Here is a 17,991-nt window from a genome sequence, read left to right on the forward strand (position 1 = left end):
CTATGTGTTTCTACAAATTGTTTACACAAAATGTTGGGATCGGAACTTGGTGGAATTACTGAACACTGCCCAGCAGCTTTAAAAATAGTTCATGTCTCAATACTTAATCTTTGTAAATCATCCTATGTATCCTATGTCACAATGGTTCAAAATGTTTGGGCAATAAAGGCATCAAATTTGACACAATTTTGAACATGACCTTCATTAGAGATTTTAATCTATAGCAGCAATGACTTCGTGCTTATGGACAGGTCATTTTACTATTTAAAATGTAAGTAAAATATCTTCATGTTCAGTTTTGAACTTTTAAGGTTGTGAAAAGTGCTTCTTTTCTGCAGTTACCAAACTGATTTGGTCTTCCTTGCATCATCCCTTCTCCCCGGGCCCCTTCCCCTACTATATCACTGATCTACTACCATCCATCCCCCACCTACACAGAACACGGACATGTTCACATTCAATTCCTACTGCCAATCAAGTCTTCTTTCCATGTTTACCACTTATAAGCTTTCAATCATACATGTACCTTTAGTTTAACAGCAAGAACCATATGATGCTTAAATTGATTTAGGCCCCACACGTTTAACAAAATATGCAAATGAGTCCATTAATATTCATTACTATACAGATATCTTAACATAAACTATACAGCACCAAAGTTCATCTTGCTCCAACAGCCTAGTTGAAGCTTGTCAGTTGTTGCCTTTAGAGTAGATTAATAATATCTTTCACCCAGACATTCAACACCCACTTCACATTACCAAACAAACCCTGACAGAATTATAGTACATCCATGTTGTGGGTCAAAACCAAATAAGCCAAACAGTATCAATATGATGTGAACATAAAAAATGTTATACTATATGACAACCTACAAGTCAACAATTAGAAAAGTACTATCATAAGGTTCATTTAAATTTAGCTAACACTGATGAGACCCATCCACTGTGCAACATAAAATCAGAACATACAGTATCGGTCACACGCCCATTTTCCATGAAACACATGTACTTTTTTCATGAGTGGGTGCTCATCACTACAACAGAGACATGACAAGGAAGCTTCATGAGATAATCCATCAATTGGAACCCAGACATACCGAGGAACTCCATCCCATCGTCCTTCCACTGTACTTTTCTGCACTGGTTCTGCACCATTCGGTCCTGACGTAGCTTCTCCAGTCGGACGGCCGTGTTGGAGCGCTGACGGAAGCCATAGTCAAAGCTGGATTCTATCTCGTATGAGTCGGCGTAGATGTCAAGATCATCAAATGCTGTTGACAGTGAGAAAATACAAAATATGTTATTGTTTAAACATTGTGGGTGGTAGAGATTGATGCTAAAAGCAAAATTTACATTCATTCATTCATTCAAAAATACTAGTATTATGTAAGGTTGAACCAAAATGACTTTCGTCCACCAATCCGATATTGATTTATAATATCGGCCGATACCCAATCTAATCCAATAGTTTATTAAACCCATGTTGACACATCACAACCAGTGTGGATAGAGTACATTCTAACACGTAAAAACCCCAATTTTGGCATTAAAAACCTTGTTGCCAGGGATGTATGCAGGGGCATCAGGGCCAATCCCTCATCACCATTGACCAAAAAGACCCATTTTGGGAGCGTTGCAAGAAAGAAAAAAAAATGCTTTTTATGCTTTGTCTTTTTTTTTGAAATTCGAGTATAATCCCACCCCCCAATTGTGAAAAATTTTCACCTAAAAAACGGGTGGGACTATACTCGGACCAATACGGTATATTTGAAAGAATTGATTACAATATATACAAATAAGATTTTCAAAATTGAAGGGTCTAAGTGACATATGACCTCAAAGAAATGTCAAAATTATTTCCTGTTTTCAGCAAAGTTGAACATTATAGAGAGTCAAAAGTGCTTTTTTTTGCAAACAATAATCTTGAAAGAATCCTGGCTGAGACAACCTTCACAAACGAATCCTGGCTGAGAGTTTCTAAATTTGGACTTAAAACAATATTGTAAGATTTCTGTCAAGTTTACGATTTCTTTCTTCACATATTATGATAAATTTAGATATCAGAATGTCCCTTTTAATTTTGACCCAAACTTTTCAGGTACAATAATAAGAGAATATATCTATCTTTCCACCACGTATATCGAGAATGTGTGTATCAGCAAATTAGAGGCTAATTAAACCACCGGCTCCCAAGATATATTTAAAAATTTCATATTTTGTCACAAATATGGACAAAGTACATTCAAACTGCAATTTTTAAGAAATGAGAGGATATATCCTCTTGAGCAAATCTCAATTACTTTCAAAATGATGATGGGTTAGTTCATAAATTCTACAACTAAAATTCAGAATATAAAACGCTCAAACTATGAAAGATCAGTTTCCATTTCACACACAATTTTAGGCTTTTCTTTGAATTATATAATGCTATAAAATAAGACTATTAAAAACCAGACACATACATGTATTGCCAAGAACTTATAAATGCATGATTCAGCATAGAAAATAGTAGTAGGTAGCGATTTTCCTAACAAAATAACTGAGACTAAGCTAAAAAGAGGGGTTTGGGGAAAGTATGCTGGTGCCAGGGCCCTTATCAAGACAAATCGTGGAGGCAAAACGGTCATCAATCTTCGCAACTTCCTGACAAGATTTCTACGAGATGCACTAAGTATGGTGAGTATGTGGACCAAGTTTAGACTTGTCTCAAAGATTTCAAGCATTTTTAATGGAATCTATAGTCTTGTTTTGAATTTCTTGGTTTAGACGTAAAAAAGGCCAAAATTTATAAAAGCCAAAATAAAAAGCTGAAATTTCTTTATTTAAAAGGTATTTTAAAAGAAATGTTGTCATAATCTATAGGTTGTGCAGTCTCCATAATTTATACTTCTAACATAAAGATATTTATAATCACTAACCATTTTTGGGGAAAACAATCTTGCATCAAAATTAAACAAAACCTTTTCTGAGTTTACCCACTGTTGTTGATGAAAACATTGATCAAGTTTTTTGCTGCTGATTTCTGATGAGAAGAAGTCCATACTTCAAAATGACACCAAGGTAACAAAATTAAGCATGCAATTTCTTTGAAATTGTAGACAATTTCTGGAAGTTTACCTCTTCTTAATCACTAAAATGGTATCTAATTATCCAATTATGTGTTAAAATTTGCTTAAAACCATAACATTTCAGCAGTAAATGAATCCCCAGACTTGTTAAGAGTCTAGATTGGTCCCGCATCTTCACAGTCAAACAAACTGCGCCAGAGTGAGTCTCAATTAGTACACACATCAGGCAGGCATCAGACGCCACTTACATTTAGCTCATGAGCACTAAACAAACTTGCCTACAACAATCTATCATCCCGACACATTGTTGCCCTTATTTATTAAGCAGCAGCACCTCCATATCAACGAAACAAAGCCAACCAGTTAAATTGCGATGATCAACAACATAAAAGACGTTTCTTCCCCCTCCAACTTCAAATCCTGCGCTATAAATTCTTATGAAACAGCAATGTGTCTGGTTTAGTGTTTTGATAGAGTTATAAAAGGGGTTAGGAGAGGATTTCAGTAGTGAGGTATCGATGGAGGGTAATGACTAGGAATTCTGCACCATTAAACATTAATGGGCACATCTCCAGTCCTGGGACATGATGGAAATGATGAGGAATTCAACACCATTTGTGTTCAATTCCCACATCTCCAGCCTTGTAAGACATACCATGACTAGTAGACATAGTGGCTGGCAAAAGAGGAATTCACGCATTATGTTAATCAACGAGTCAACAGTTCATGCGTATCCAGATTTCTCTACAAAGTTTTCTTTACAGAGAGTCTGACGACTTCTGGATACTCATGTGATCTGACCACAGAAGATATACTTCCAGGCTGGTGGTTCACTTGCCTTCGTTGAAGTTTACAGTTTGGCCTGGAAACATAAGTATATCACTAAGGGACATCCCAGTTGCCAGCAGCTTATAATAAGAGTTTTGTGTTTCAAGTAAAATAAAACTGGTTTACATGAAGAAACATTGCATTTGCCATCTTGGATAATGTTTTAACAAGTGATGAAAAGAAGTAACCCTAAAGAAACCAATATCAGATGAAATTTATAGAACTAAATAGCACTCCTACAATAAAGACAGATTAAATTAAATACTTTTAATTTATGTTAGAAATATGAAGCCCAAATTTGAAATATTTGAAATATATATTTGTGAAAATGTACATCACAAGGTACCACCAATCCTCAATATATGCCAGTGGTTCTTAACTTTATTTGTTAGATCAAGGGCCTCAAGGGGGCCGAATACATTTGAAACGTATATGCTTGAGGGCCAATTACGCTCTATACTCCATTTGGCTTCCTCGAGCGAGTGACATCAGTACTTCATCAGAGTTACTTTGGGCATGTAGTAAAGATGTACCGCCTTTGATCACACATGTTAACATACAAGTTTTTTGACTCAACGCTCACAATTTAATACTACACACACTGGAGTACACACTGACAATCACATTCACAAGAAAGCCAAAATGGACTATTATGAATTCCTTTACATTTTTGAGTTGGCCAAGGAACAAATATCAGTGGTTCAAACCGGACTAGGCCCGTGGGTCACCTGTTGAGAATCCCTGATATATGCAAATTAAGTTAGTAGTATGAAACAATGTTTAAAATATATACGTATATACATATCATGATAAGCAAAAGACTGAACTCGGCCCATTAAATAGAGAAAAAAAATCAATTTCCTTGAGCTGTGAGCTTTTGTATCAAAACAAAGGTAATCGCTAACAAACATATCATGAGCTCAGGACATCAGGGACTTGTACATGTAGATAGACAAACTTAACACAAATCATTTTTTCCTCTCTGTACAAAATCCACAACCATTTCTTGATTTTAACATTCTACATGCGAAACCCCACACAAATCCCACAAAAAACATCAAATTTCATATCATCCTTAAAATTGACATATGAAAATTACACCACTACCAGTACAAACATGTCTGCCATTGGTTCAGTGACTCTTCACCTAGCTTGTGATTTTCTGATTTTATTTAGGAAAATAAACACCAACTAACATAAAAAGAACCAAATCGCCTCTTCATACGAGCCGTACACACTGTACTAACCATTACTACCAAACTGAAAGGACCCTATCGTAATCAATACCCCAGAGCAAATGTTTGCCTAGTAAAATGATGTGGACCCAAGTCTGATGCCAACCCCGCTGCAACTCTTGTGTATACAGATGGGTCGTTCGTTTGTGTAAATTCCAACCAATCTTAAACCCCCATTCTTTTGCGACTGTGTCCTAGCACTGGAGAAAAAAATGGTTTGTTTTGTTTGTGATGTTTTATCCAAGTGTGGGCATTGGAATTCGAGTAGGGCTTTAGTGAGTGAGTTTTAATGGTACATGCACAATGCAGTCGGAAGAATAATTTTCCCGTATTGGGCAAACCAGACGCCCTTGGCAAACATATCGCTATCGACTTTTTGTGTAAAAATCGAAATTTGGTATATTTGATGTCATGATTTATAGAAACTTATTATAGCATACATATGGACGACCTGATAAGAGTGAACCAATACATTTGGAACCATTAGTGGCTGGAAGTGGAAGTTACATGTCTCAACTTATTTCAATTCTAAATAAGCATGACTTTTATTCTTTTGATTGCTAAAGTGTTGTTGCTAGCCAGAAGAATAATTCTGATAGTACTATTATGTATTTTTTAAATCAACCACTCTCAGTGATTAACTAGATCAGAAAATCATCAAAAATCAAGATTTTTGCATGTTTGTAAAAAGAATGAGTGTGCTAAAAATTAGTGGATACACTGCAATTGATAAGACCAAGATCTACCTAATTGGTGAAATGTCGTATTTTGGTAAATGTTGGGGGTGGTGGAGTTTGTCATGGATTTGAATGAAACTTCATATTTAACATTTTTGCCATTTTTACCATCTTTTATACGAAAAAAAAACAACAACACTTAATGACACTTAATGACAATTTTATTGGGACACCGTAATCAAAAAAAAAATCCACCTTGCCGTGCAAACTTGCCTATACATAGTCTGGTGCTGAAATCCCATTTTTCCCACAAATCTGACTCTCCCAAATATGATTTCTGAGTACTGACCTGCTCTTATTGTGATGCTGTTGGTACCGGGGTGTTACTGTTGCCTATGTTTCTTCCTACAAACATTCACTCAGTATAAAAAGTTTAAGCAAATAATGCAGCAAAATTATGACAATGAAGTCTTGAAACATTTCTAACAGATTTCAATATAATCATACTTTAAATTTTAATAAAAATTCACTGAAATTAAGCCCAATGGTCTTGTTTTAGTTTACACATATGCCAATGGAAACAGAGATTTGAAAAGTAAATGAATTGGAAACCATCAACAGCGATAATGTCCCCACTTCCCTTCAGCAGCTCCTATATTTTCAGCAGTTTCATTAATATGGCAGGCATCAATATTTTATAGCCAGTATCCTATGCAACATTGATCCCTTTGATGACAAACTGCGCAATTTTCAGTCGGTAGATTAGAAATGTCATTTTCACAAATCTATGTACAGTTACTTTATTCTGTTAAAAGACAACTCCGCAAATTTCAACTGCATAATATAATATTCTGACCATGAAATATTGTGATATGTCAATTGTCAACCTCAATCTATATTTTCATTTCTTACGAACAATTTGTGTAATTTCTTAAATTTCTTAACGCAAAAACGAAGTTCAAAACAAGCACTTTCACTCTTGTTGTTTTACTTTTGATTGATGTAGAAGTTTAACAAAAATGTTCCTGATACAGTGTGCTTTTTAAGTATTTTTTATTTTCCAGTATGTTCTGATTTACAGAGATGACCATGCATCAAACGCTCTTCTTTTATTGTTTGAAATTGTCTTCTCAGGCAAGTTGTTACCAAGGATTTTTGGTTTTCCCTATTTTTTCCTGTATTACCCATTCTCCTTCCACCTGCTGACAAGCTTAATACATCTCGGACATAATCTTAGGTACCATCAAAGCACCACGTTCCAGTAGAGTGCAAAGTCACTGGTACCCAAATAGACACAAATTAGACATGGGTAACAAAGCAAACCATATACGGTAAAAGAGCGCTACCTTTTTCAAATTTGCAATATTTTCTGCCATCTCGGTAACCCTGTCCTATTTCTTGAATGGATCAAATATGTCAACATACTAAATACCTAGTTCCTATATTTGGGAGGTTTTGCTCTGAGCCATTCTGCACCAACTCTTTCCCTTAAATTGTCTGTTGGCTTGTTGCTTTACAAGTATCTCTCTAGCCCGACAATTTCCTTTGCAGGAAAACAGACTCGCTAAGGTTGTGCAAAACTTGTCAACAGGCCACTCTCATTACAAGTTTTGTCTTGGTGGTTAGAAAGTGATTATTAAAGTTCAAACCAGACCTAAAAAATCCACTGTATCCTGCTGTAGGGTTTGTCAGAATTATTTCAGAGTCAAAGGAACAAATCAAGAAAGGGGAAAAAATCTAAATTTGAGGGGAGGGAGGTAGAGAGGCAAAATGTAAACAAAAACAGAAATAAGAGGGAAAACCCCTAATTTTTGTTCTAAACCTGCCTCAAACATTATGTGTGAGTCCAAAACATGAATGTGACTGCACCCTGCTGAGCTAAAGTACTCAAGTTTGGTTGGGTAGGAATGATGCTGCTGAGAATTTGAATACTAGTATATATACATACTCATCCTATATCAATTTTCCAGGAAATTTCAATGGACCCATCGCTATACCAAAAGTCAAAATCTTCTGCTAAATTTTTACAACTTTTGGGCAAATTTTGACAATTTTGCCTAGTTTAGGCAAAATTGGGCTACTTAATTTTTCAGACAAAATTGTGAAAAAAAATGACCCAACAATGTAACAAAATTGGCTTAGAAAAAGGGGTCATTGATATACCTAATGGCAGAAAATGTGATCCACGTTTGCATCCCATATCCCTGTATGGTCATTTGTACTGAGTAACCCCCCCACACAACACTTTCCCATTCTTTTTCTGATCTCCTATTTTCATTATTATAACTTACAGATTATGCAGAATTTTATGCTCCCAGAAACGAAACATTTTATACAGAATCTAAAAAGAAAACATAAAAAAACCTAGCAACACACAAACTCATAAAATTACCAAATCACAGGTGAATCCTCAACATGTTTTACATAACATGTGATCAATCATCAAATCCATCACTTTTTGGAAATTATCTTCAAAATACAAAAAGATCAGGAATCAACAACTTGAAGTAAATATATGCCCATAAACTATGCACAATGGTTAAAATCACAGTTAGGCTAGTCAATTTGTCTTCACAATATCATCCGCATATCAATTCTAGTTTTTCTAGTTTTACTCAATAGTAACATTTTCCTACTAAATTCAATCTTCAAACATATTGATAACATCACATGTTTTTTTCTGGCTCACTCGTAAGTATAGGAATAAACATTCAGCCTAATATTACTTCCCCGCATGAATCAAATCCTGAGCATGGATTTCCTACACATATTTTTCTAATAAAGCCAGAATGTATCACAAAATCTGTTCTTTACCATATAAAGCTACAAAATCCTAACATTCATATTGACTTACAACGTTAAGCCTACCTATGGAAAAAGTTCTCAATTCTACAAAATCTAGATGTTCTATGCAACTGTCATACTTCTGCTGGTTTATCAATGCTATCATTTATTAAAGAGATAACAAAATATAATGGTAGAGGAGGCAGGTGGCTGGTTCAATCCCTGGTAAATCTAAGCTGGATTTATTCTACATTAATTTGCTCTTGAATCAAATGACACAATTTATATCTCCTCTAGCATGATGCAATGGAATCTGTCCAAAAGAATGCCATGGGGTGAAAACATGGGAGAAATGTATACATGTGTGGGGGTACACACATACAAATGATACATGTATACACATGGGGCAAATGGACAACAACATATTTTAAGCCCTGGAGAATGTATCTGTACTTAACACAAATGACCATACGGGTATGATTCCCCGGAAAGACCCCCTTTTTGGATTTCGCTGCTCGAAAGACCCCAAATATTTTGCCAAAATAGAGCTCCGAAAGACCCTTGATTTTGATCATTTTAGCTCTAAACGACACCAAAATTACTCATTCCTCATATTTCTGGGGTTTTTTTCAGGCGATTTTCAACCAGAAAGCCAAGAAAGACCCTTGATTTTGACTGTTCACAGCTTCAAAAGTCCCCAATTTACTTGTTCGCAACTCCAAAAGTCCCCCTTTTTTTACCCACTTTTACTGGTACACCGTCAGCTCCCAAAGACCCACCACCTCAAAATTCCGGGGGGAACATACCCACCAAATTTGTAAGTCAGTTGAACTTGCCTAACTTTCTGCCATTTTTGCTTACTATATGGCAGAAAGTTTATAATTTCATTTCCTTCTCAAAATGTTCTTTTCTATTTCATTTTTTTAAATGTATCAATAAAAGAAGTTTTTTTGAGCATTATTTGTTGACTTTGGTGATCTAGGTATAGTAACGGGTGGGCATGCGGGCATCAGCAAACTTGAAGGGAGTAAGCAGGAACTCACTAGTCTGGCACTACTTCCATTGTAAGGATTATACTGCCAAATGGGTGCACTTGTGACATGCAATGAATGCTAACACAAACCATCAATACATCATACAAACTTGTATGTCAACACTGGGTACGGTTTTTGCACTGTAATTCAGTATAAATTGAACCGAATTTAACATCTTAGCATTGTTTTCATCATCTCTAAATAACCATGATATTGTGGTATTGAATCTTACACAATCTAAGTACACATGCTACCTACTGTATATCCTATAATAAATGCCCCTCCTCTAATAAACGCCCCCTCTAGTCTTTTTGAAAAAATTGAATAAATAAATGCCCCTAACTCACCCTGAAACAGAAAAATTTTAATGCTATCTCGTGTAAGCAAGCTTACCACAGTCACACACAATCGGTAATGGCGTTGGTATTGGTGAAAATTATATAGTAAACCCGAAAGTGAACCGGAAGTCATTGATCCTAAGTTCATTTCGGCATGATTTTTAAGCTTACCTAACAATTATCGTTGAAAAAATGACTTGTAATAAACACCTCCCGGAGCATGCAAATTGTTGGACATTCATGTTATGCTTATAATGAATGAGCGTATTAATGTGAGATATTACATACAATCCCAATATTGGACACCCAAGCAAGGTGTAGCCATTTTTCAACTTGCCCTGTACATTTAACAACTCTCCAATTGCCCAATGGACAGGTGTCAAATTGGAGCTGTACCTAAAAGTACAGATCCATAGCTACATCAGTGCTGAGATTCATATTATTAAATTCCAATGTCTTCAATATTAGCACTGCACAGGAACTTCTGTGAGGATAATATTTTGATTCTAGGATTTAAAATAAACAGCAATTTAGTAATATGCAATGTCACTTCAAAACACACAGAGACCTGTCTGATGACTAGGTTTATATTAGAATCGATCACATTCCAAGATTCCTCTTGCAGTTTTGGGTAGATTTTGACTCAAAGTTCACAGGCAGTGCAAGAGTCTATCATATAACATCGAATGATGTACATTGATGAAAGCAGTTACCGAGTCAAAACAGCCTTTTTCAAGTGTTGTAAATTGCTTTTAGAAATTAGTCTTTGATGCAGTCTGCTTTTATGGAACATCCACATAACTAAAATCCTATTTTGGTCATTCTCACAAATTCAAAATCACCTGCAAATTTCAATTTCATGAACAGAGAAGAGGAGCATTACATCCAATTACAGAAAGTACAGTCCAAACATCAACAAGCTGACAAATAAAACTTAAACCATGAAGTCATTATGAGGACATTTTGGTTATGAGGTTATGTTTGTAACACACAACATTTCTACTGTGTATCCACAAACCTGATGAAAATCTATTTACACCAAAAGATTTTTAATTCTGATAATGAAGAAATAAAGACACTGGATAATAGCAACGTAACTCCACCATAATGGAATTCTATGCAGTCTAGCAACATAACAGAACTGTCATATATGTACAAAATAGTAAGATCAAGTAATATTTAAGCAGCATGTTCATTAGCACTATACAGGAACTTCTACAAGGATAATATTTGATTCTACGGCTTAAGACAAACAGTATCGGTAATTTGCACTGTCACTTTCAGGCACCAAGATCTGCACTGATGGCTCTCACAAACCAATTTATACAATCATATGAAGAATTCCAATCAAATATATCAAATTGATGACCTAATATAACCCACTGAGCTAACATCAATAATTTTGTGAGATTTTGTAAGCTTTTATTAACCATGGCTTAAACACGGACAGTCATTTATGGTTAAAATTACCGTTTTCACCTTAAAATAGACTAGTCAGACCACAAAACGTAGCCCTAGGCAGGCATATGGTTGCAAACTTATTCTTAGAAGCTTCTCAGCATCAAAAGTATGACAGATAACTTGAACTAATCACCATTTCATGGATTTTATTTTCATCTTTACATTTATGTTGGTGATTTAATGTGTACTTCACTGCGGGGTAACAGTACTATCAACAATCCATTCCACTGAAATACTGACACTGAGATACAAAAAAATTATTTTGTTTCAATAAGGGCACAACTGCAGCTCCCCAGTGCACCTGTGTAGGATGAGACAAGCAAAGTAAATTACTTTTGCACAAGAAGATGGCACTGCTTGGATTCGAACCTATAACACAAGCTCTCATCATTACATTTATGAGCCGATGCCTTTACTGCTGTGTCATCTGCGCCCTCTCTCTACAAGACCTCATCCACCTGAATTTTTCAGATCTGTAAAACCTATCCTAATTTGTCATGTGGTGTTTCAGTTTGTGATTTAAAATCAAAGCACAGATTTGCAGCGGGAAAAATGTCTTAGACAATAACCAGATGATCCATTTAATATATCAGAACTCATGTTAAACACATTAACAATCCTAGAAATTACATCCACAAAAACATAAGCTAATAGAAGGAGTTGTGCAACTAATGTCGCTAATTAACAATTGGTAATTAATGTTGATTAACGAGGCTGGAAATAACAGGTGGCATAGCAATGTACTGTGTAGTAAAGGTAATAGAGAGCACATTAATTACAATGATTAATTTGTGATTAGTCAACTAGTTTTAGTCATCAATCCTATTGGACTATTCCATTTTAATTCATACACCCCCATTCATTGCCTTAATCTTCCACACAGGGAATGTGAATTTTAAATGGGGTTACCTCAAGTTACCTGAATGGGTGATGCCATTTGGAATCTACACCTCCTGTGTGAGAGACTAAGGTCATGTCTTCCATAGGGGGTGTATGGATTTCAATTAGAATAGCGCATTCTGATGTGAAGCTGTGTGTTGCAGCATATGGTAGCATCCCATTTGTTTTGGCTGGGTTACTGTGTGTCCCAGGATATGGGAGGGTAACATTTTGAATAACATGTCAACAACTGCTGGTCTCCCCTCTCGATGTGCTACAAAATCTTCCACCCCACCCCTCTGACATGACAATATTGAATGGGGCCAATAAAATGTTTTTGAAAAAATTGCTTGACCCTCTTCTTGACATGTCAACAAATTCTTTACCCCATTTCTACTTGCCAAAAATATCTTGCCACACCCTAGGCCGGGCACATCATTTTTTGTACTAAATGTGCAGGCTTTATGGGAAAACATAACAGGTCAGAATTTGTTGTTTTCATCCTGGGTAATTCTAATTTACTGCTGGTTGCCTGTGGGCCAGGCCAAGAATAGAAAGCAAAGCCAGGGGGAAGGGTTGTCCACTGTGGGGTCAGCACTATACCTATTATGGGGTATGCCACTATGCCTGGATAAAGTAAGCAAGACCTTCTATTCTTGTGCTGAGCCATAGTTTTACATGATGGTAAACTCTTCACATTTTCCTTCTTTTCTTTGTTTATTTTATGCTGCATCATGTTGTACTCAGTACTCTTGTTATGCTTGTTATATATGTGTGCAATGTTACCAACATGAGCATACCTGTATGTGAGTAATTTTTTCAATCAGTGCAAAGACATATTCAATATCTTAACATCGATGGTCATAATATAGTGGCACTTCCTGATTATATCAATCGGCTACCAGAAGAGCTCTATCCTTTGAAAACAAAACTCAGGTAATAGTGCAACAATAAGTATTAGTGACAGCGGCCGTCACTTTGAGGTAATCCAAGTTAGATAACGGCTCTAATCTTGTAAGACTGATTGCCAAGTCCAACTGTCAACTACCTGCTTTAGACTTGAGCTAGTTAGGTGTTTGATTGAGTGACAAGCACGCAGACAGACAGACAGACAAACATGATGATGATGATCCAATACTTGATGTGTAAGGATAGGCTCACTGTTAAACATGGTAGACACTAGACAGACAGGTGAAAAGGGTGAGAGAGTTAAGGTCATGCTTAACATTTACAGGCTTTTTTGACAGCTCCTTGAAATATTGTAACAAAAGTGAATTCTTACCAAAACGACAAAGTGCATTTTAAAGGGAATCTTGTCTGGGAGTTCAAATCTGGTAGGAGAGCAGGGTTAGTTTGTAAATGCTGGGTTTATTGGTTGCAACATTGAGATTTTCAGACACAGCTATTCATTTTGTGAATAGGGGTTCTGACACAGTTGTTAATTTTATGAAACTGGTCCTAATACCTACCCATAGGTGACAGGATTTCATAATTAAAATTAATTATAAAATTATAGCTGTATCAGAAAATCTCACTGCTTCAGCATACCCAGTGTTCAAGCTAACCCTGCTCTACCCTATTTGTACACATCCAGCTTCTCATTCACAGATTACCACCGCGGCAGATTACCTTCGCGGCTACACCTGGTGAAACCCTGAAGCTACACCTTGATGGGGTTACTCTGAAGCTACTTCGAAGAATCTACTCCTTAGCAAATCCATAATTGATACACTATATCAGAGCTACTTCGCGGTTAATCCGTCCCCTGTCCGTCTAGAAGAGTCTTAGAAGCCAACTCCGGTGCTACACCAGTGCCAACTTCTAGATATGCCATATCGGAGCTACTCCAAAGGTACTCTGAAGAAGGCCACTCTGAAATACATCCGATAGGTGTCAGCCACGAGCCAACCCTGGGGTAACACCGAAGTCAACTCCGGTGTACAACCGCAGCCAAGCGGGTCATTGACCGACAGCGAACTCATCGAACGTGTAATCGGTCGCGTACTAGTGCAAAGCGCAAGACCGAGTGGTGAGCGGTGGAATTAAGGAGTTGGATTGTCATCATGGTACAGTACTAGTACACATAATGCTTATGTAGGGATGTTAATTTTTCTAGTTGGGCTGTTACTACATTTAGACTACAGGCCGACGGACAAGCTAGTGTCAGAAACGTTATGGTACAGCCCAGAGTGCCACCTTAAGGGACGCACCATTTGATACTCAGGGGGGGTAGGAAGTTGGGGTCGGGGAAGAATTTTTTTTTTTTCGCCGCTGAAGGCAGCAAGTTTTTTTTAAAAATTTCATGCAGTATACACAGTTAGGTGGGGAAAGTTTTTTTTTTTTTTTAGTGTTGGTGGGGAAAGTTTTTTTTTTGGTCATGTAGTGGGTGAAGTTTTTTTTTTTGAAAAACTTCCTACCCCCACCCTGAGAATCTAATGGTGCGTCCCTAAACATTTATAGTACTAAGTGTACAATAGCAAGTGTCAATCAGGAGTGCCAGCACTAGCCTAATCAGCAGCTAATCATGATATCAGCAATTAGCTAGTATCCTTATCTGTGATTATCTTGCAATGAAAGCACAGGAATTCCCCCGTCAGTCAATCACCTTACTGGATGGAGCAGAATATTACCTACCACTAGTACCAGCCTCGCTGTTTTTCCACAGATGTCCTCAACGGATATGGTGGTTTTCTTTATACAGGTGTTATTATTATCATTGACTTTTACTTCAAAAATTTAAACAAACATTCTGCAATTGTATAAAACCAATACATGGCATTAACTGTTTTTGACCCTTGACTTCTCTGCCATTTTGCTGTTATTTTTTTACTTCATGTTTTTTACGCTCTTGTTTTTACTTGCACCTTTCAAATGAAAGGTTGGTGTTCAGTACTTGTGGTTGTTTTTATGCACTGTACCAACAGTGGAGCCACAGTCAGCCCCTCCCAGTTACAAAAATACAAAATAAATTGAGCTGTTTGTGTTTGAAATACAGTGGACCCTTGGGCCACAAGCCCATGTAAATCACTACAGGTCCAAAGATATGCAACCCTGCAGAATTTTGCCACCAAAGTCAGCCACACAAACTTTAAATGCCGACTTCAGCATCAGTTTATGGCATTTACCTGCTGTTGATTTACCAGTCTGAAGTCTTACAAAGTGTCACAAATCAGTGGACCATTATAACATTAACATTTTACAATTTGAGTTTGGGCCCATGAAAATTGACAAGGGCCCACAGACTTCCAACCCAAGGGCCTGAATAGCCCTTCAAGATTTTGGCTAATATTTTGATTCAATTTGATTGGATCCCATTCCCCATATCTAATTTTAGCAATAAACAGCTCTTTTTGTTTAACTGTGTCATATTTATGAATGCAATATCATAAGACCACAAACATGTTGGCTCAGGATGAGCTTTTCAGTTTTCAACAAACCAAAATGTAAAAAAAGCTTTTAGTAATGTTGGCATCTTTATGGGAAAATGGGTAATATAACTTGCTTTTTCCCCATGATCATGATTTGATTTCTGTATTTAAACCATGGATTACATACTTTGGCTCTGGGGTAGGGTTAGGGAGATAGGGAGTAAGATTATTACCGAGGGAAATTATTCATTAATATAGATCAAAACAAAAGTGAAAAGGTGTTGTTGTTTTGTGTGTGTTTTTTTTGCAAATTCTAGTTCTGGCAAATTCTAGTCACTAGGTGGTTACCCGTATTTCGCGGTTTTCGGCTATCACGGTTAATGGCTTTTGCAGATCTCAAAATCAGGGTGTGTCCTTTGGGATCACTTTCCTAACAGCTGAGCTCAATTGCAGCTTTTTGCAATTTGACCTGACTTTCGCCATCAATTTGACATTTGACCTGACCTTTGACCTGGATGACCTAACAAACGCAACCCTGAGCTTTCTTGGCCAAAGTTACACCCACCCACAAAGTTTGAGCTCCATTATATGAGCAATTTGAAATTGTTACGTTTTTTGACCTATGACCTCTTAACCGTAGGTCTGACAAAAAGGTCACCGTGGAAACTTTTGTTTGTTTGTCCAAGGTCCACTCACCCACCAAGTTTGAGCTCCATAGAGGCAATTTGAAATTTCTACCTTTTTTGACCTTTGACCTCTTAACCGTAGGTCTGGCAAAAAGGTCACCGTGGAAACCTTTGTTTGTTAGTTCAAGATCCACCCACCCACCAAGTTTGAGCTCCAAAGGGGCAATTTTAAATTTCTACCTTTTTTGACCTATGACCTCTTAACCGTAGATCTGACGAAAAGGTCACCGTGGAAACTTTTGTTTGTTAGTCCAAGATCCACTCACCCACCAAGTTTGAGCTCCATAGAGGCAATTTGAAATTTCTACATTTTTTGACCTATGACCTCTTAACCGTAGGTCCGACAAAAAGGTCACTGTGGAAATTTTTGTTTGTTAGTCCAAGCTCCACCCACCCACCAAGTTTGAGCTCTATAGGGGCAATTTGAAGTTTCTACCTTTTTTGACCTATGACCTCTTAACCATAGGTCTGACGAAAAGGTCACCGTGGAAACTTTTATTTGTTAGTCCAAGGTCAACACACCTACCAAGTTTGAGCTCCATAGGAGCAATTTGAAATTAGACTTCAATTGGACTTGACCCGGTCGTTGACCTTTGACCTTAAAAAATATAAACTCGTTCTTCCTCATACCAAGCTCCACCCACCCACCAAGTTTGAGGAACGTGCGACCCCCAGTCTCCGAGAAAAGAGGCGGACAGACAAACACACAAACAGATGGACAGATTCTGGTGAATTATAGTAAGACTAGGCGGTTACCCGTATTTCGCGGTTCTCGGCTGTCATAGTTATTGGCTTTTGCAGATCTCAAACCTGGGCTTCCTTGGCCAAAGTTACACCCACCGACCAAGTTTGAGCTCCATAAGCAATTTGAAATCTTTGTGTTTTGACCTATGACCTCTCCACCGTATGTGACAAAAAAGGTCACAATGGAACTTTTGTTTGTTAGTCCAATTTCCACCTACCCACCAAGTATGAGCTCCATAGGCAATTTGAAATTTTTACCTTTTTGACCTTTGACCTCTTAACCGTAGGTCTGAAGAAAAGATCAACGTGGAAACTTTTGTTTGTTAGTCCAAGGTCCACCCACCCACCAAGTTTGAGTTCCAGAGGGGCAATTTGAAATTTTGACCTTTCTTGACCTATGACCTCTTAACCGTGGGTCTGATTGAAAAAGGTCACCGTGGAAACTTTTTGTTTGTTAGTCCAAGGTCCACCCACCTACCAAGTTTGAGATCCATAGGGGCAATTGAAAATTTTGACATTTCTTGACCTATGACCTCTTAACCGTGGGTCTGTGAAAAAAATCACCGTGGAAACTTTTGTTTGTTAGTCCAAGGTCCACCCACCCACCAAGTTTGAGCTCAATGGGAGCACTTTGAAATTGTTACCTTTCTTGACCTATGACCTCTTAACCGTGGGTATGATGAAAAGGTCACCGTGGAAACTTTTGCTTGTTAGTCCCAGGTCCACCCACCCACCAAGTTTGAGCTCCATAGGAGCAATTTGAAATTGTTACCTTTCTTGACCTATGACCTCTTAACCATAGGTATGATGAAAAGGTCACTGTGGAAACTTTTGTTTGTTAGTCCAAGGTCCACCCACCCACCAACTAGAACACCCTTGTCACTAGA

The 17,991-nt window shown here is 37.3% G+C and overlaps 1 protein-coding gene across 2 annotated transcripts in view; it reads right to left on the reverse strand.

The window, feature by feature from the left end:
- The window catches only part of LOC140138064 (target of rapamycin complex 2 subunit MAPKAP1-like), a 90,268-nt gene that overhangs the window by 59,638 nt on the left and 12,639 nt on the right, over nucleotides 1-17,991 (reverse strand). For both annotated transcript variants that reach the window (XM_072159910.1, XM_072159908.1), the window contains exon 3: nucleotides 1,100-1,273. In XM_072159910.1, coding sequence (XP_072016011.1) covers nucleotides 1,100-1,273 — 174 coding nt within the window. The remainder of the gene's footprint in view (nucleotides 1-1,099; nucleotides 1,274-17,991) is intronic.

This window comes from Amphiura filiformis, chromosome 17 (assembly GCF_039555335.1).
Source record: "Amphiura filiformis chromosome 17, Afil_fr2py, whole genome shotgun sequence".
Taxonomy (NCBI): domain Eukaryota; kingdom Metazoa; phylum Echinodermata; class Ophiuroidea; order Amphilepidida; family Amphiuridae; genus Amphiura; species Amphiura filiformis.